Source organism: Stegastes partitus, unplaced genomic scaffold, assembly GCF_000690725.1.
Source record: "Stegastes partitus isolate 25-593 unplaced genomic scaffold, Stegastes_partitus-1.0.2 Scaffold966, whole genome shotgun sequence".
Classification (NCBI taxonomy): Eukaryota; Metazoa; Chordata; class Actinopteri; family Pomacentridae; genus Stegastes; species Stegastes partitus.
In genome coordinates this window covers 157,259-176,813 of record NW_007578697.1, presented here as the reverse complement: position 1 = coordinate 176,813, position 19,555 = coordinate 157,259, and the positions used below count along the sequence as shown (strand labels likewise).

Here is a 19,555-nt window from a genome sequence, read left to right as displayed (position 1 = left end):
ATTCCTAGTATATGACAAATGACAGCAAAGATGAAACAGACATTATAAAAACACAAAAATGTAGTACCAGTGGATAAAGACTTGAACACTAAAAATAATACTAATACTAAGATTTTTTTTTAAATAAATAAATAAAAATAATAATAATAATACACAATACACATATTGAATGCAGTATGACTATGAAATTATAAAAATGTTACATTTTAATTGAATAAAACAAAAAGGAAATTTATAGGTGGTCTCTGTCTCTGTCCAACTGGTAAATAAAGGTTGTAGAAAAAAAATTAAAGGCTGGCCTTTGTGGATTTTCCTCTTACATGATTGGCTGATATACACGTCAGTCAAACTCCCTTCTTCCGGTCTGCTCCGTTGCTAAGTAACAGCTGCTATGCTCTCCGTCCGTCCGCTAAACAGAAGCTAACTTTAAGGGTTTGGGAATTTGCGCGAACGTACAAGTAGTTTGTAATTATTGCAGCTACTCGTCTGGAGTCATGACGGCGATAAAAGACGGAGAATACACAGCTACAATCTACAAACTGGTGAGAAACCTACGTTTGAGTTGGCGTTAGCGTCAAGGCTTCGTGTTAAGCTAGCAGCCTGAGCGAAACTCCATTCAGAAAACGCTCAATTTAACCTCTTTTTATAATTGATAAACAACCACACAGGGCTCAACACGTTAAAAGAACTGCGGCGTACTGCTTGTAAATTCAGCCTTCATTTCGTACAAGAAACATCGCGAAAATCAATGAAATGTATGCAATATTTTTCTGTTAACTTGCTGAATAACGAGCTAATCTCTGAAGTTTTCAGTGCTACAGTTCACATAGTTACGCTTTTAGTTACAACTAATTAGACCTGATATTAACTACCTTCACCAATATTTTGGCTCCTTAATAGCATGTAGTGTTTGTGGCGTTAGATGCTGCATAAAATATAAAAGCGTCACAGTAATTTTTTGTTTTGTTTTTTCCAGATTAAAGACGGACAGTATGTGGAGGCAATTCACATCCTGAACGGCCAGCTTCAAAAACACACCAAAGTGAGTGTCTCAGTCAGTGTTCATGAAAGAAATACACACACAGTAGATATTATTAGGATGTGTGCAAGTTATGCAAGTAACTGGTGTAAATACACAATCCAAAAAGATCAAAACATTGCTCACGTTGTTGTTGTTTTTGTCCATTTAAATAAGCGAGTGCAGAAGTTCTTAGTTAAATCTAAACTGACTAAAATGAGCTGCTACCAATAATAATTATTAGTTTTAGTCAATCCATCCATCCATCCTTTATCTATACACTGCTTAATTCTCACTAGGGTCACGGGGAGTTTTAGTCCATATTTTGAGCAAAATACGGAACAGTACTTGTTTCATTCTGTAGTTTTATCGTATTTCACTTTCATGTACAACATTGTCAGTGTGATGTGCAATTTTTTTATTTTCATCTCATTTTTCAGGTGCATTGTTTTTTTGTTTTTTTTTGCAATGTATGGTATTACTTATTACCTGCCAGCTTCTCTTTTTGCTGTTCTACTCTAGCCTTATTTTAGCCCACCTTTTTTATTTCAGTAATGTGTTGTACTTACATTTTTTTTTCTACTTTTTAGATACTGCATTTCTTATGTTTTGTCAGTTTTTATTTTCCTGAGCAATATCTGACACAAGAATTTCTTTCGGGATTAATATAGTGTTACCTTAACTATCTTCTTTTCTTATGTTATCAAAGGTGAATATTTGCTACTACTTTTGGAAAGATGTCACTTTTTTCATTAGGAAAAAGATTTTAAGAACTTTTTTTAAAGCTATTTTCAGGTAGTTCATCAGTGGTGAAAGATGTTTTTCTGTGTCTTTACTTAAGTAAAAGTACCAGTACAGGAATGTGGAAAATAATCTGTTGCACTTAAAAATTTGAAATAATGCAATTAGCTAATCGCAAAGGCTGCATTTTACAATATAGGATGTATGCCTATTCAATAATAGGACTAACTTGGTCATGACATTTTATTTAATTTGAGCAGATTTAAACATGTTGACTTGTTTATGCTGCACATTGATTATTCAGACTGTGGTTCATGCATGGGCTCCAAGGTGACTCGGTGGTTAGCACCGTTGCCTCGCAGCTAGAAGGTCGCCGGTTAGTGTCCCGGTGAGGACACCCGGGATCTTTCTGCGGGGAGTTTGCATGTTCTCCCCGCGCAGCGTGGGTTCTCTCCGGGTTCTCCGGCTTCCTCCCACAGACCAAAAACATGTTGAGGTTAATTGTTGATTCTAAATTGTCTGTAGGTGTGAATGTGAGTGTGCTTCGTTGTCTGTCTCTAAGTGTAGCCCTGTGATAGACTGGCAACCTGCCGTTATCCTAAGTCAGGCTCCAGCCCCCCGTGACCCTAGTGAGGATTAAGCAGTGTAAAGATAATGGATGGATGGATGGATGGATGGTTCATAAAATGAACATTCTCAAGTAAAGTACCTCAAAGTTCTATTTAAGCACAATGCTTGAGTAAATGTATTCAGTAAAATGTTGAGTTATTGGATGATTTATTTAAATGTGAAAAGTTTAGAAGGAAAATCAGTATTTGGTGCAGCTGGTAACGGCTCATAGACATCTGAAATGTGAGCTCAACTACACACAGCTGTTTAAAGGCTTGTTATATTATCCATCAAGTAAATACTTTGTTTTAGAAAAGCTGTCAGCGTTTACTGTACATCAAAACTGAGTTGATTTAATTATATCATTTCGTAAATAATGGGGAATAGATGTTGGACTGGTGTGTTTCTCTGCAGAGGAGCTACAGATTCTTACTTACCCCTGTGTTTCAGTCCAGAGCAGCGCTGTCTCTGCTGGGTTTCTGCTACTATCACATCCAGGACTTCACCAACGCCTCGGAGTGCTACGAGCAGCTCACCCAGCTGCACCCAGAGGTGGAGGAGTACAAGGTGTACTACGCCCAGTCGCTCTACAAAGCCGGTGCTTATCCGGACGCCACCAAGGCCTCGTTTGTACTCGACAACCCCAGCAGTCACACCAAGGTACAGTAAGCTCACAAAGACTGGCTTCCATCGCTGTGTCAGATTTGCCATTTGAGAACAGTTCCATTTTACTTACACTGAACATTTTTCCACCATCTGTTACACGCTTGCCATCACTGGGAGCATTTGTTCAACCGAGTGTTCCAACAAATGCATATGGTGCCATAAACGCACAACAAATGCAACATGGCGAGCACTAATGTGTACAGCTCAGCAGCACTTTTATCATCAGTGATGCTGCCTTTAATTGAAATCAACTTTATCTTGTATATTTGCTAAAATCAAAAGCATTTCTGCATAAAGTTTCTTCATCAATTTCAGGAAAAAACAAGCTCCTGAAAATAAATTATGCATGATTTTTTTTTTGGCTCACCATCCCTGTTTTACCTTCAGTTTATCCTCTGTCTGTTTGGCACAGATGGTCAAGCTGCAAGCCTGCATCAAATACTGTGAGGAAGATTACTCTGCCGCCAAGGTGACGGGCTCTCACACATTACGCCGTTTCTCTTCAATATGGAAGCAGATTTAATTTTTATCATCATTTGTCGTTCGTTTCCTGCTGTTCCTGTGTGTTTGTGTAGTCTCTGTTGGAGCAGCTGCCTCAGGATGACCCGGACTACGTCTACAACATGGGCTGTTTGCTTTACCAGGATGGAAAGTATGAGGAAGCCTGCAAGAAGTTCATGTCTGCCATGCAAGTGCTGGGATACGTTCCAGGTAATCAATCAAACACACACAGGAAGAGAGTTCCAGCCCCACAAAAAAACAAATACATTTTCTGAAATAGAAAAGTCCTTAAAATTAAGAATTATCCAACATGGAAATTTATGGCCACAAATCCTGATCCACATCAGATACTTGGACCAAACCAGGATTTCACTACAATACTTTTACTTGTATTTGAGTATTTTTCCTTTGCTGTGTTGGTATTGTTACTTAAGTAAAGGCTGTAAAGATTTCTGCACTCTGTCTGTTTAATTTTAGCATCACTGCTTCTATTTTAAGTTGTTTGTTGTAATCTTTGCATTTATACATAAACACCTTAGGTTGTGTTCTTCTGGGAAGCGCAGCACTGACTTTGGTTGTAATCTGAGATGTATTAGTTCTGTTTCTTATCATTGCACAAGGTGTGTTTGCTGGTAAACTGAAAATTCAACACAGCGAGTGAAACAGAAGAAAAAACATTAAACAACTTTCTAATTTTAAATCACAAATGTAAAGAGACATTCAGGTTTTGATTAAAGTTCATCTCTGTTTCTTTGTCTTCCAGCGTTGTCCTACAACATCGCTCTGACCTACTACAGCCTTAAGAACTACGCTCAGGCCCTCAAATACATCGGAGAGATCATCGAACGAGGAATCAGGGAGCATCCAGGTAAATACACACCTCGGAGGAGCTGCCAATGTCTAATTTATTCACTTACAGCAGTTAGAGAGACGTGTTTTTAACTGTTCTTTAGTCATTTTTTTTCTGACCAGTTTGTTTTTTCTCCACACGCCAGAGCTGAGTGTCGGCATGACGACCGAAGGCATCGACGTCCACAGTGTCGGCAACACGCTGGTCCTGCATCAGACGGCCCTAATCGAAGCTTTTAACCTTAAAGCTGCCATCGAGTACCAGCTGAAGAACCGTAAGAACCTCAGTCTGAAAGCTGTAGTCATGACGGAAGGGTTAAAAAGATGCTCACATCTCTCTAACTGCCTTTAAAACATGAAATATTACACATGTGATATTACTATAAATGATCCAGCATCCATAACTGTCTGACAGTTGCAGGTGTAGCACTGCTACCTGCTAGTTTAGCATGCCCTCAAAAATGTTTTTACATACCTAAAAATGCTTTAATTTAATCTGAATATTGAACAAAAAGCATCTCTAAAATATTTGTTTCATTTTGTTAAAAATTAGAGGAGATTTTGGATCATTATCACGCCATAAATCAAAAAATATTGTCAACAGCCACAAAAAAATCACTACTGAAGTTTAATATAGTTTAAACATTCCCACTATTGTATCATGCTATTAATAATATACTAATTTGCATTAATTTCCAGAACATAAATCTGAATATTGGGTTGAAGTCAGCTGGGATTGAAAAAAAAAGTAAAATTTAGTACATTTTTTTTGGAAATCACTATGTATAGATAGAGATTTTAGTAAAAATGCATTTTAAAATGACATTCTCACAACAAAGGAACAATGTTCTCTATGGAACATATTGAAAATGTTTTGAGAACATATTTAGAATGTCTTCAGAGAACTTTCTCCTTTCATTAAAATAAACATTCTGGGAAATAATTAAAAAATATTTTAAAATAATTTAATAATTAAACAAAAAAACACTAAAAACATCACCAGGACTTTCTCAGAACCCTTTTAGGACAATAACATACAGATTTTTCAGGACACTGCAGTGTTTCACCCTCAATATGGAGCAGCGACTGTATCATCGTTTTACTTAACAAAGCCGAGCATCTCAGTAACTTGACTGTAATCCAGATGGTAGGATTCAGTCCAGAACCAGGTCACTGCTGCAGAAGTTTCCTCTCCTGTAAATACTACAGCTGCAGAGAGAAAGACATGAGAATCAGCAGGAACAGAACTCGTAAAGCTCCTTTTTTATCTTCAAAAGCTGCTCCCTTCTTTGTCAACCCTCTGACACATTATCAGAGCAGGCTTCAAAGATTAGTGATCAGAGGACGACGAGCAGGAAGGAGGACGTCTGAAGCCAACATCAAACAAAGGACCGAGGAGCTTCATCACCTTCATCACCTCATCACCCGGCTGCAGGGATGAACTCGAACATGGAGCTAAAAACAGGTTTTAAGGAGCTTCCTGGTAACCTGCCGGTTCCCTCAATAACCTTTATCACTGAATCTCAATTATCAGCTGTCTGTTAATGGCAGAAAGTAGCAACATTTGCCACATAATGACCCCAAAAATCAGAAAATAAAACAGTAAAATTAAAAATCTAAACTGTAGCCCATTTGTAATTAAGATCAATTACTGTTTTTTCTTGGAAATGTACAAAAAAAAATGCAAAATACACAGTTCTTAATTTTAAGATGAGCAGTTTAATCCTAAAAACATGGCAAAATTGAACTTTTTTGCGTGGCTGTTGACAGTGTTTTCCAATTAATGTAGTGATAAAATGATGTGTCCAAAATCAACAAAATGAAACTCACATTTTAATGCTGGCGTTATCCTATATTCAGATTTCTGTTCTGGAAGTTAATGCAAATCAGATTTCTTTTTACATATAAAATACCTTATTTGCAAAATAAACATTAAAAATTTATCTTGTTGTTAGTAATCAACTGGGAAATTTCTTGTCAATATCTACTAGTCAATTCTTTTTTATCCTGTTTGCCTGTAGTGTCTCCCCTTAACTGTAAATCTTTTAGAATTTTGTCGGTCGCGGCCTTGAAGAGGTATTTCATCCTGCAAAGAAAAGTAGAAGAAAATCCTTCCACGCAGTAAAATGACCTGTTTTCTTGTCTGTTGTGGTTTCATGTGGATCCCTGCAGTGAAAGGAGCTCAGGAGGCTCTGACAGACATGCCCCCGAGATCAGAGGAGGTAACTCTCTCTTTATTTACGTCTTGGTGACATAAATCAGTTTACACGTCACGCTGTGGGGACGCAGCTTCATTTTGTAAGTCCCTGCAACGTAAATGAGTGGTTTTAAGTTTTTAGGGGAAAGGTTGAGGTTGAGTCAGTGCATGTGCTGCTGGATTCTCTCCCCCCTGATTATTCTGCCTGAACTTGCCCCTCGAGCAGCCCGGAGGTAACAGAGATGAATAGAACATTAGAACAGATGCGTAGGTGTGAAGGCTCACACGGAGGTAATGATGATAGTTCTAAAACGGCTTCATTAAAATTAATGCACAGACGAAGCTCCGTCCTTGGTCCAGTCATGAGCTTCTTCTTCCAACTCCAGGAGAAGATTGTGCACATATACTGCCCCCTGGTGGTACATAGCACTGAGTGCATCCTCTCAACGTGAAGAGGGAACCAAACAAATCATGGCAGCAACCTGTCCAGTTGACGTTTTCAGTTGCTTTGTGATGACATTTTGATTCTCCATTTTTACAAAATCTTTAATAATCCTGCACCTATGTATCATAAACCTATATCTGGTGTTAACACATATATTTAAATGAACATCTGCTATATTCAAACCAAATGAATTCACACAGTGGTGATTAATTCTATCAGCTCCAGGTAAAGCTCTCTGGATTTTGCACTGTGGTAGAGTTTTAGATTTGGTTTCTGAGGCAAAATTCCAGCACTGGTAAACCAGAAGAAATGGCTTTTACATCAACCAACAGCTACTGGTTTGACAGGAGTATGTTAGAGTACAGTACCTAATGTGATGTATTAATAAAAACAACATGTTAGGTTGAAAATAAAGATACTAAAGTATAACCGAAGGTGGTTTATTGGCAACAAAAGTGACTTGAAAAGGCAAATAGAAACTCATCAAACACAATAACTGAATTAAAAAATAAAAGAAACCACAATAAAACCACAATTTACAGATAAAGTGGTAGAAAGCAAAGGAAAAAGAACATTCTTCTGTATCGTTTTTTTAAGAAGCCATGTTTGGTTTGAACTCAGCCTGATTTTTTGTGCAGATTTGACAGACCTACGAAACCTCAGTGAACATTTCTCTTTATATATTTTGTGCCTTGACCCCTAAGAGACTTATAGAGAATATGTTGAGCCTTAAACTCAATTCTATATTTAACTGGAAGCCGGTGCATGATTTGAAGAGTTGGACTGATGTGTTCACATTTCTAATTACGACTAACAGAACCTGCAGTGTTCTCAGTTTTGACCTGGTTTGTGTCTAATTCATGAAGATGGGAGATGATACAAGAGGTGAAACCAGCAGCAGCAGCAGTCAGGAGGTTGAGGAAGGGCCACTCTATTAATTGCAGAAGCTGCGGTGACCGTCCTTTAAACCGACATTATTTAAGAGTGGAAGCGTTTCTGATTCAGCACAGCAATTATCTGAGGGCGCTGCTGTTTCATTGTTAAAAAAAAAGAAAACAACCGCTCACAAAAAAGCCACAAAACTACACATTGAAACTTTGCCAAAGTATATAAAAAGACATCTGATGAATGTTGGCTGCACTGCCTTGTTTGTTCAGATGAAACCAAAGATAAACCTGTTTGGATCAGATGCAATCCAACATTTTTGGTTGGAAGTGAGCTGAAAATCTGTTTGAATACAGGTTTGTTTACCCCAATACTTAATGGAAAACATGACTCCTCAATCTGAAGAAGCTGGCAGGAGAGAAGGTTTCTGTAACAAAGATCCCAAACACACTGCAGCAATCACACCACGCAAGAGAGCTTTTATAGAGGGGAAAAGTGAAAACTATGAGTGTGTCCTCTCACATGAATCCGACAGAACACCTTTAGAATGCTTTAAAGTGGAAGGTAGAGTGAAAAAAGCAAAATGAAGGTATGTTTAGAGGAGAATCACTTAAAAAATAAAGGTGAGAGAAGAGACTAAATATTTCAAAATAAAAGATTCACGCACTTCAGTTGCCATTAGGTTGTACTTTAGGGTAAATATTTCAGTTTAGTTAATCTATATATCAAGTAAAACACACTCCACTTCAATATAAATATATACTAGTATGTGTAAGATGATGCAATTTCGCACTGAAGCTTTTTGTCTCGTACTTTGTATTTTGTAGAGGCAGGAAACCCTGTGTATCGCATACTTTATATTATCTAAAGTAGGTTCTTCCATCTCACATCATCAGCAGCCTTCTGCTCGACCATCACTTATCTGCTTGAAACTCTTTTATCATAAACTATATCTATATTTAAAATAGTAACTGTGAAATTTCAGCTTGGTATTTCAAATACTTTTGGAGATATTTTTTTTTTTGTCATTGACCGTTGACCCACTTTCAGCAGATTTTTTCTCACATTGAAATTTGAGGCTGTTTGAATGACAATAGATCAAGGAACTATTAAAGATGAAAACATGATATTTTCACAGTTATTTCTCATCGCATTACTGATTCAGAATCTGCAATATTGGACAAGTGGAACAAATTATCTTTTATGGGTTGGAATATGACACATTTGAAAAGTCCCATCTTTCAGCTCAAGTTAACAAAAAGACAAATATCTCAGGAATAATTAAAGATAAAAGCTGTAAATTTTCACTGTTATTTCTCATCATGCCATTGATTCAGAATCTTTTATCTTGAAGACTTCCTGAGGTATTGTCTTTCAAGCACTACCTCAGATTTAAATGTGAGAAAACATGCTGAAATCTGACAAACATCTTTAGAAACATTGAAAAATTTCTAAAAATTTGAGGCAAATCGGACATTGTCGAGCAGAAATTGTTCTAGAAATGTGATGATTTGAGCTGGACTGTGGTTCTGTGTGTTCTGACAGGAGCTGGATCCGGTGACGCTCCACAACCAGGCCCTGGTGAACATGGACGTGAAGCCGTCGGAGGGTTTCGAGAAGCTGGCCTTCCTCCTGCAGCAGCCCTCCTTCCCTCCCGTCACCTTCGGAAACCTGCTGCTGCTCTACTGCAAACACGAGGTAACACAAAGTTGCTCAGTGACCCGACACTAAAGGATTAAAGACGTATAACACAGCAGTATCTGAACCTTTACTGCAGACTCGGCATTTAATTCAGGCTTCCTTTATCCTCGTCACTTTTGCTTTTGTAGATATCATCCTCAGTTTTCCATGACTTCAGATTTCCAGCTCCTCATTTCTCCCAGTGGACGCTGTTTGCATCCAAATTCGTCTCCCTTCTTCTCAGTGAAATTACATTTAAGATATTTTTAGCAGAGACGTGTTGCATGTACAGAATGAAACTGCACAAATTGGCATTTCTAACGACAACAGTTGTTCATCTGTGCAGTGAGGGGTTAGCAGGAAAAATAACTTTGAACTTACATCAAATGTAATCATGTAGTATCAGAATCAATTTGTTATCAACTTTCTATGTTAACTCAGGCTTTCTGCTTCAAACTCTGTGCGCGTTCACATAAAAAAAAATTAAAACACTCTTCTTCCGCACAAAATGAAACGATCGTGTGAAGCTGCTTCAGTCAACACGTTGTTTTAATGGAGATCAACGTGCGTAATATATTTATTTTCCAGATCGATTGTTTCTAACTGACAGCTGCACATCAGAGCTGTTTAACTTTAAACTTTATATATTTAAACATGACTTTGTACTGAAGTGTATTTAGGTCTGACACTGTCCCATAATGCAGGGTATCACTTTGATTTCTGGCCAACTCCAAGTGAAATTAATGTTGTTGATTGAATATTCTCTGGTAATAAATACCAGTAGACTAAATCTTTTTCTAATCTGTTTTCTATTGCAGTACTGCAGTAGCAACAGTGTAAACTGATTTGGCAGCAAATAACATAAAAACATATTTATGCAATTTCATTCAGTGATATTAGTAACGCATAACTCAACAGTTTTACAGATACAACACATTCCCTCCGCTGAGAATCTGTATCACTTATTAGGAATCGTCATGAAACAATTTGGCAAAAAGGAGACGAGTCTTACAACCGATTTAAATCTGAAGCTCTGAACATTACCTGCAGGTTAGCTCCATAACATCAGTTACCATGGTGATCTAGCAGCTAAAAAGAGAGCCACTTTTGTGACACTGAAATCTCTGACTTTAGGCTCAACATACCTGCAAACCCCCTAATATTGCTTCGTAGTACAGCCCTCTGCTTCACTTCAAGAATATAAAAATGACAGCTCTTGCGTTTTTTCTCATTTCTAAACCCACCATCAGAGCTTTAATGTTGTCTGATTCCAGACAATCTTATCTACACAAATGGGAAATGGTATTTCAACTTCCAGCATTTTGTGGTGAGATACATGTAAAAACACAACAGTTTCATAATACAAAATGTTTTTTCTTCCTTGTCATAACGGCTAGTATACAAAACCTGTGTCATCATATCAAATGATGAAAGATCTGGATATTTTAGACTATTCTGAACAAAACAAGGTACATATTGTGTGGCTAATCCTTGTGATGACCAAAATAAGAGCTGAAAAGTAAAAGTAGTGAAATTACCCTGAAAATAGCCTCGTAGGGTTAAAGTGTTCCAGCTGCTAACCAGCAGGAGGCTTTTATTGGGACGCAGTTACAGAAAACACACTAATATTTTCTTTGTGGTACAGTTCTTTATATAAAAAAAAAAAACAACAACCAGAAATAGACGCATTTGACACCAGTTTTTAAATACAGCGAGCAGGAATAGTAGAAGGAACATCCTGTGGTCCACCTCATCAAGTAAACAGCTTCTTTTACTTCACTGTGCTGCTCTGTGGACAATAATTTGCTCCAGTGTGTGGGAGGAAGCCAGAGAACCCGGAGAGAACCCACGTTGCACGGGGAGAACATGCAAACTCCATGCAGAAAGATCCCGGGTGTCCTCACCGGGAGGCGAATCGTTGACTTTCTTGCTGTGAGGCGACAGTACTACCAACTGTGCCACCTTGCAGCCCTCCTTAGCAATATGTGACTGAAAAATAAAAAAGATCAAAATGTCATTATATTACAAATATTTGCTTTTTATTTATTTTTGTCTCTTTTCAAAGTTTTTACAGTTTTTGAATGTTACAGTATTCTGACATTTTTTATTATTTATTTTTTCAAGCAATTTGATGCCAGATATTCACTGTTTTTTGTTTATCTGCCACCATTTTACATTTTATTTATTTCATTTTTTTTCCAAAATAAATGCAAGGTGTCCCTTTAGTTATTTGGAAGCTGCACAAACAGTTCTCATGGCATTGTCGTTCAGAACCTCTGATGTGAGGCTTCATGTCAGCATTTTCCACCTCATTCTACACCAGGCAGGGAGTAACACTGTTTTTAAAGGGATTTGGATCCATGTGGCGTTAGTTTTAGTGGAAAAAACACACCAGAAGCTGCAGGTCTTTCATTAAATCAGCATTAATGTCTCTGTTGGATATTTCACAGTACTTTGACCTGGCAGCTGACGTCCTGGCTGAAAACGCACATCTCACCTACAAGTTCCTCTCCCCGGTGAGTTCCTCTGAGTCCAACCATGAGCTGCACCAGCACAGATGATGTTTTTTTTAAAATAACACACTATAAAACACAACTAAAAGCATATTTGTCTTCCTATTAATCATGAAAAGTTTCCTTTGTATGTTTGAGTTGTGTTTGTTTTTCCTTTCCAGTACATGTATGAGTTTCTGGATGCCTTGTTGACCTGCCAGACAGCTCCAGAGGAGGTACAGTAATAAACACCTGACATTTAGTGCAAATCTCTAATTAAAAATAGTAAACTGCCAACAATCTGAGTGGTAAATATGCTAAAACTAACACAGCTTTTAGTTTAGATTGCATAGTACGGCCATGGTGATACAAAAATTTTTTAAAAAGTCAGATTTATATGGTCAAACACGGAAAAATCTACTGAGCATTAGGAGCTCTTGAAACACTGAGACTTTATTTGTAATTTAGTCTGACGTAGTCGTTATTTTTACAGCGCAGCTTTGAGTCTCTGTCTTCTGTTTCTCTTGCAGGCTTTCAGGAAGTTCGACGAGATGAACGGCAAACTCACGGAGCAGCTACGCAAGCTGGCCAAACAGGTTGTTTACCTCGATCTTCTCTTTCTGGACAAACCACTTTAATATGTTCTTGGTTATATGTTGTGGCAAAATATGTAACAAACGCACAGCTTTTGTCACATTCTGTTCATAAAGGGGATGTAGTGGTGTCTTGGTAGGTGAGTTACTTTGGCTTCAACCTCTCTTTTTAAAAGTAATGTAGTGTTTTTTCATGGATTTAATTCGTGGGCTCTGCTTGTACTTTACTTGAGTTTTCCCTTAATTTGCCTTCATGTTCGTCAGATCTTTCCAGTTTTTTTCTCTTCTTCTCTTCCCATCTCATCCAACAGCTTTCAGAAATGACTTCAGCAGACCTGCCAGCTTCTTCTTAAAATAAAATATGATGTACTCTTATAGATAAGGTCAGAGAGCTCTTATAGCGTAATTACAACTGGCTTCACCTCCACTAACGACTGCCTCCCCGTTCATTTATCTGCAGCAATAATCCACTGATATACTGCAGCCCTGACAGGAGCAGTTCTATAAATTACCAGACATGTGAAGTGCATTTTTTTTATTTCCAGTAGGTCATCATCACATGTCACTAAATCTGAATCAGAAAAAAGTTAATTGAAAACCTGTCGTAGATTAAACTGGGACTCAAGTAAACCTCAGAGAAGAGACTTTATAAAGACCTTTTGTTCATCGTGAAAAGATCTGAGTTAGTCGTCTCTGTAGAGAAAAGTGAATGAATTCTTAATGTGCATGTAAGTGTTTATAATAATGAATAAAACCTGGATAAAACATGCAGAACACACACATATGTCGCTGACTCGAAACACACAAACAAAACAAAAAAAACTGAACAGAAAACCTTTAAAGAAACAAAGAAAAGGCAGCAGCATCTCTCTTTAGCATGTAAACAAGTCCAAAGCACTGACAGCTGTTTCTTTTTCTTGTTCATAATCCATTTGTCAAACTTTATTTGTAGAGCACTTTTTATACAGTTTAGTGCAGTTCTAAGTGCTTCACAGATGACTGATAAAGCTATAATAAGTCAGAAACAGTAGGGAGTAAAATAACACTAGATTAAAAAAGAACAGATAAATCTTAGAGACACTGCCGCATCCTGAATCAATAACAGCAAAAGTAAAACTTGTTTTTGTCCGTCTTCTCTAAGGTGCAGGAGGCCCGACTGGCTCGAGACGACGAAGCTCAGAAGAAAGCTCTGCAGGACTATGACCTGATGCAGGAAAAGTGAGGAAACACAAAAACACAAACACAAAACGCTGTGTTTCCATCATTTCAGAGCATCTGGACATTTATCCTAAACATATATAATGCTCTCCTTTATCTAAACTAAACCTTAAACCAAGTCTACAGCCTGAAATTTACACGTTCTTTCTGTGTTCAGCTTTATCTACCGCAGTAATGGCAAAAAAGCATCAAAAATAGCTGTAAAAAATAGTATTACTGATGCACAGATACAGTATTTTAGCATGTACGTTTTACATTTTTATACATTAAAAAGATGCAAAAGCAAATTTATATATGAGCAATAACATGAAAAATAAAAAATTAAAATAACATATTTATAAGAAATATCAGCTGACCTGTGTTTTCTCCATCTGTCTGGAAATGTACTCAAATAATTGATGACTTGTTGCAATTAAAGTGATCTCCAGCTATTTAGATAATTGATTATTCAGTTCAAATATTTTCTAAATTTAAAAAAAGCTATCTGGGGGTTTTTTTTGTTTTGTTTTTTTATGTGAATTTCTTCAGGGTTTCTTTCCCCCTCTATGGCAGTAAACTGAGTATGTTTGGGTAAAACAAGACAACTTAGGCTTTAGGAAACTCTGCTGAATATTTGTCACCCTTTTCTGACATTTTAAACAGTTAATCAGTTATTCCAGATAATAATCAACAGGTTAATCTACAATAAAAATAGTCCTCAGTTGCAGCCTGAAAGGGACAGAAACACAAAAATACAACCTTCAACACTCTTGTTTGGCTCTTATGAATCCATTATTTTAGTCTTCAGTCCTTTCGCTGTCTGTTCCTTCCTCTTCTGGTGACCTGCCTCCTCATCCCTCCTCTCTGATCTGTCGGTTTTATCTCAGGTACATCGTGGTCCTCATGTCACAGGCCAAGATCTACTGGAACCGCGAGAACTTCCAGATGGTGGAGAAGATTTTCCACAAGTCGGTGGAGGTTTGCAACGAGGACGACACCTGGAAGCTCAACGTGGCTCACGTCCTCTTCATGCAGAACAAATACAAGGAGGCCATCGGCTTCTACGAGCCCATCGTCAAGAAGCACTACGATAACGTGAGTGAACAGGGATGAGGGAAATGTGGCGGTCCATCAGCACAGATAAGAAATCAGAGCTAAACGTTTGACTTTCTGTCCAGGTGGAGCAGTGTAACATTCAGGAGTGTCCCTGCAAGTGCAAACCCTCGGTAACAGTAAAGACCAAACAGCTGGTTGTGTTCCTCTGCAGTGTTTTCACATCTGTGCATGACGTTTGTTTCAGCAGATCTCCACTGCTGCTGTTTTCGCGTGGGGTTTTTAAAAAATGTTGTTTGTTTGTATGATTGCAGTGGTGTCTCTGATAATTCTCATCTCAGAGAATATTTAATTTTGTCCAGTTTCACAAAATTAACCCTCTGAAGAATTTTCTGAGTGACTGCAATATAGAATCCTGCACAATCATGGAAGGAGCAAGAACTGAGAAATGTCTTCTGTTCAGCGTGACAGAGTTAGAATAAGAAGATGTGCAAAAAGACACAAAAAGTTGCAAAAATAACACTAGAAATACACTAAAAGGTGCTAAAATGGCACAAAAGATGCCAAAATAACAAACAAAAATGACACAAAGGCACAAGAAGATGCAAAAAATTGCATAAAATACACAAGAAGTGCATAGATTACGCAAAACAGGGCACAAGAACATGTAGAAACAACACAACAATGCAAAAAAGACAGCAAGAAATCAAAAATGTCCAAAAACATATAAATATATGTCGATATAAAATCCTGCTCCTCTATTGAAACACAACAACCATGAAGAAGGAGAGAGAACTCAGAAATGTCTTCTGTCACTATGACACAGTTAGAATGATGGAAATCATTGAAAAGAATAGTTGGATTATGATTTGTTTTGGTAATAACTTCACATACTACAGATATTTCACTATTTTCATGTTTCACCGTGCTGAATGTATCCTCCAGCATCTTGCTCCTCTGTATACTATTTCTGAGCCATGCTGCATTTATTTTATTGATCCAGTTTGTTTACTTTCCTCTCAGTCTCTCTCGTCGCCTCCTCTCTGCTCTGTGGAAACACTGCCTGCAGTTCAACCAGAAATTCAGGATGTTTTCACTGTTGGATGCAGCTGAGGCAGTCATGGCGTCTTTTTTTCATACAGGATATGGTGCAAAGTGATTTTGATAAAATATTGTGGTTTTAAGATTAGATTTAGTCAGTTTTCTCAACAGCATGCAACTGAAAGGTCCAAACTGATGAATGAATGTGTGTTTCCTGTAGATCCTGAACGTGAGCGCTGCAGTTCTGGCCAACCTGTGTGTGTCCTACATCATGACCAGCCAAAACGAGGAGGTAACGTAGAAAACTTTGACACAGTACCATCAGTTTTATTCTAGAGATCTATACTCTCACTCTGACCAGTTAGAGATTCCTATAACTCAGACTAATTAGTCTAACAGCTGCAGATATGACTTGTCTGAATTGTTGCGGTGAGACTATGATGTTGGTCCAGCAAAGCATTTGAACAGTGTTTGCAGCCATAATAGGGGCCGTTGTTTTGGATTAGATGAGCAAGGAGTTTTTCGAAGAACTAGAGCTTGGTTCATCAGAGAAATGTGGTCGACTTTTACCAGAACTTCGTGCTCAGGCTGCTCTGAAATTGCAGTTAACCAGCCGCCATGTGCGATTACAGTTTCAGGTCCATAGTATGTTTAAAAAGCAAACTGCCTCTGACTTGCCTTCGCCTCAGACATAACTACGAATACCTGCAACCTGGTCAAAACGCTAATTCAAGGCATCTGTAATTACATGTTACAAGGCAGAACTGCAGTTTGAGATCTACAACATCAGTCTGATCAGTTCAAACTTAGTATAAGAATGTAAACAGGACAAACTAGACATGCTGAACTGAGGGGAATTGAAGATATCTTTAACTTAAGTTATGACTAGTTGGAATTAAAATATAGATATCTGATACTGGAATTACAGCACGTCAGAACTCAGCTTATATTTAGAAAAAATAATCATTTGAATTACACACTTTGAAATTGGTCAAAGTTGTTGATTGACTAATAAAGGAGTTCTGTTGCTCTGCACTCGATTGCTCTTCCTGACTGACCTGGATGTGTCTCTGTGAAGTGACACTGAAATTCAGGAACTGAACTTGAATTGTGAAAACTGAATGTGAAAGTGTGCAGAAAGTTAGGTTTTCTACTATTTTGAGCAACTGAATTCAGTTTCATAATATTCAGTTCAATTTGTTTAATGCAATTTTATTTGAGTGACTCAAATTTGGATATAAATTATTCAAAGTCAGTTTCTAATGTCACGTATTTCTTCCCCTAACAATACTTCAGAAAAGCAAATCCTTTTTACCTTTTTTATTATTAACAATCTTTAATATTTAGTGTTCTTTAATATATACAAAAATGTGTACTTTTGTTTTCCTGGTGCAATAGACATTGTTTACATTTTATGCTTATGATTTTCTGTTTTTGTTTATATTTTGTGGAAATAATTTCTACTCATGTTTATCTTTTTTTTTTACTGCTTAAATTTCTAAGACTTTTAATGGGTGTAACTGTAAGCAATTTCCCCTCCATGAAGTGTTTCTGATTCTGGGCTGATTCTGATTTCTCAAGCGACACATTTCCTATTCTGTCCCTGTGTTGTATAATTTACAAAAAAAAAACTCCATCTTTTACCAACTTTCCCTTCGCTCCCTCTCAGGAATGCGGACAAGCGCTCTACAAGAAGAATCCTGAATATTTCATTATACTACGTATTAACTGTAGGCGACTCAACCCACAGGTTTCCATGCAAGCTACAAAAGTTTTTTTGTTCCCAAAAAATTAAATTCAAATTTATTTATGTCTCCTTATAAATATTAAGGAGGAAAGGGGATGAGAAAGCATTAATATTCTGATGGAAGACTGAATTAATTTCCTCACAAAGAGATTTAATAACGGTAAAGATATAAGAGGCAGAGTAAAATTTTCATTTTGTGCACAGAGATGGTTCAGTGAGACTTGTGTAGAGATGCTGTTACTGCACATAACAATATAACTCGGCTATTTGTTGATTCTTAAAGTGCATTTTTCTTATAATTCTCCAGTTTTTTTTCTTTGTGGTCAACCGTATGTTGTTCCTTATACCATTCCTGAGATGATTTAACTTTTTCCTAATTCGTGTGACTTTGTTGACCTGATTTAACAGGCTGAAGAGCTGATGAGGAAGATTGAGAAAGAGGAAGAGCAGATCTCCTACGATGATCCAGACAAAAAGGTTTTCCACCTGTGCATCGTGAATCTGGTCATTGGGTGAGTTTTGGCATAAAAAGAACAGAGTCCGAGCAGCAAAAAAAAACATCTGGTTGTAGATACAGAACTTTAAAATGTAGGAAAGTCCTGCTCAGATATTCTGAAGTAACTTAAAGAAGCTCAGAGTTATTATTTAGGTGTTTTTTGTGCTTCTATTTTCAAGTAAATATTAGAGAAATTACAGAAAACAAAAGGACAGAATTTTTTAATATTAAGAATGTCAAGTGCAACAAATTAACCCTCTGAACCTCAAAGCCCACCACTGGGTTTGAAAGGCAGGTTGTTGTTTTTTTAAATGGCAGAAATTGAACCATTTTCACAGTCAGAAAACATAAAACTGAAAGAATTCTCTGATTTTCTGTTTTACAAAGGTCCTTGAATGTATCATGGGTGAATGGCAGTTTCATCAGTAGAAGAAAACAAAATCTAAACTCTCAAAAACACTTTATTTTATTTAATTTGTCAAGAGTTTATTGTGTCATTTAAAAATTCACCAACAAAAAACTCTTTGCATTAGATTCTGTGAAAAAAATGTTTAAAAAATAAAACTTCTGAGCTCCTCGGCACAACGAAGAAGCCATCATTGGTTTAGCTGTAAGCAGCAGGTTTTCAGGTTGAACTGCAGGCAGTGTTTCCACAGAGCAGAGAGGAGACGACAAGACACTGAGAGGAAAATTGAACGTACTGGATGAAATAATTATAAAATAATTATAAAATTATAAAATTGCAGCATGGCTCAAAACAGTAAACAGAAGAGCAAGTTGTTGGAAGATACATTCAGCATGGTGAAACATCTTTCTGCAGCTGATGTACACAGTAGAGAGAAAAAATTGTAAAGGCTGTAAACATGAACATGGACAATTTTGTTTGTGTTTTTCTTTCAGGACACTGTATTGTGCAAAGGGGAACTATGACTTCGGCATCTCTCGCGTCATCAAGAGTCTGGAACCTTACAATAAGAAGGTCGGCCTTTTTGTTGTGCTGTCAGTCACCTTTAGAGACTATATGATCCATTTTTTTCCCTTTTTTTTCCTTTTTTCTTTGTTGTCTAGGGTACTAGAAAAAAATCTGAAAAAAAAAAGTTGTAATACTGTAATGCTTAAAAATTGCAAAAGTAACAGCAAATATCTGAAAAATATTGTTATTTTTTCGCAGATTTACATATGTGATTATTATTTTTATAAAAATCTAAATTAAAAATAAATATATATTTTAGTAAATGTATAATTTGTAATTTAACAAACAGGGTGAAACTGTAGAATTTCAAATTGTTCAAAAAGTGACACTTAAAAACTTTATGATGTGATGTACGTTACCATTTATTACATT

The 19,555-nt window shown here is 37.0% G+C and overlaps 1 protein-coding gene across 1 annotated transcript in view; it reads left to right on the top strand.

Annotated features, from left to right (window-relative positions):
* The first annotated feature begins 379 nt into the window (after nucleotides 1–379).
* Nucleotides 380–19,555, top strand: part of ift70 (intraflagellar transport 70) — a 21,880-nt gene continuing 2,704 nt past the window's right edge. Inside the window, exons 1-17 of the mRNA XM_008294485.1 lie at nucleotides 380–542; nucleotides 977–1,042; nucleotides 2,819–3,028; nucleotides 3,447–3,503; nucleotides 3,610–3,745; nucleotides 4,299–4,403; nucleotides 4,531–4,659; nucleotides 6,557–6,606; nucleotides 9,457–9,609; nucleotides 12,042–12,107; nucleotides 12,266–12,319; nucleotides 12,614–12,679; nucleotides 13,818–13,894; nucleotides 14,761–14,968; nucleotides 16,188–16,259; nucleotides 18,123–18,226; nucleotides 19,111–19,189. Coding sequence (XP_008292707.1) covers nucleotides 495–542; nucleotides 977–1,042; nucleotides 2,819–3,028; nucleotides 3,447–3,503; nucleotides 3,610–3,745; nucleotides 4,299–4,403; nucleotides 4,531–4,659; nucleotides 6,557–6,606; nucleotides 9,457–9,609; nucleotides 12,042–12,107; nucleotides 12,266–12,319; nucleotides 12,614–12,679; nucleotides 13,818–13,894; nucleotides 14,761–14,968; nucleotides 16,188–16,259; nucleotides 18,123–18,226; nucleotides 19,111–19,189 — 1,680 coding nt within the window. The 5' untranslated portion in view covers nucleotides 380–494. The remainder of the gene's footprint in view (nucleotides 543–976; nucleotides 1,043–2,818; nucleotides 3,029–3,446; nucleotides 3,504–3,609; nucleotides 3,746–4,298; nucleotides 4,404–4,530; nucleotides 4,660–6,556; nucleotides 6,607–9,456; nucleotides 9,610–12,041; nucleotides 12,108–12,265; nucleotides 12,320–12,613; nucleotides 12,680–13,817; nucleotides 13,895–14,760; nucleotides 14,969–16,187; nucleotides 16,260–18,122; nucleotides 18,227–19,110; nucleotides 19,190–19,555) is intronic.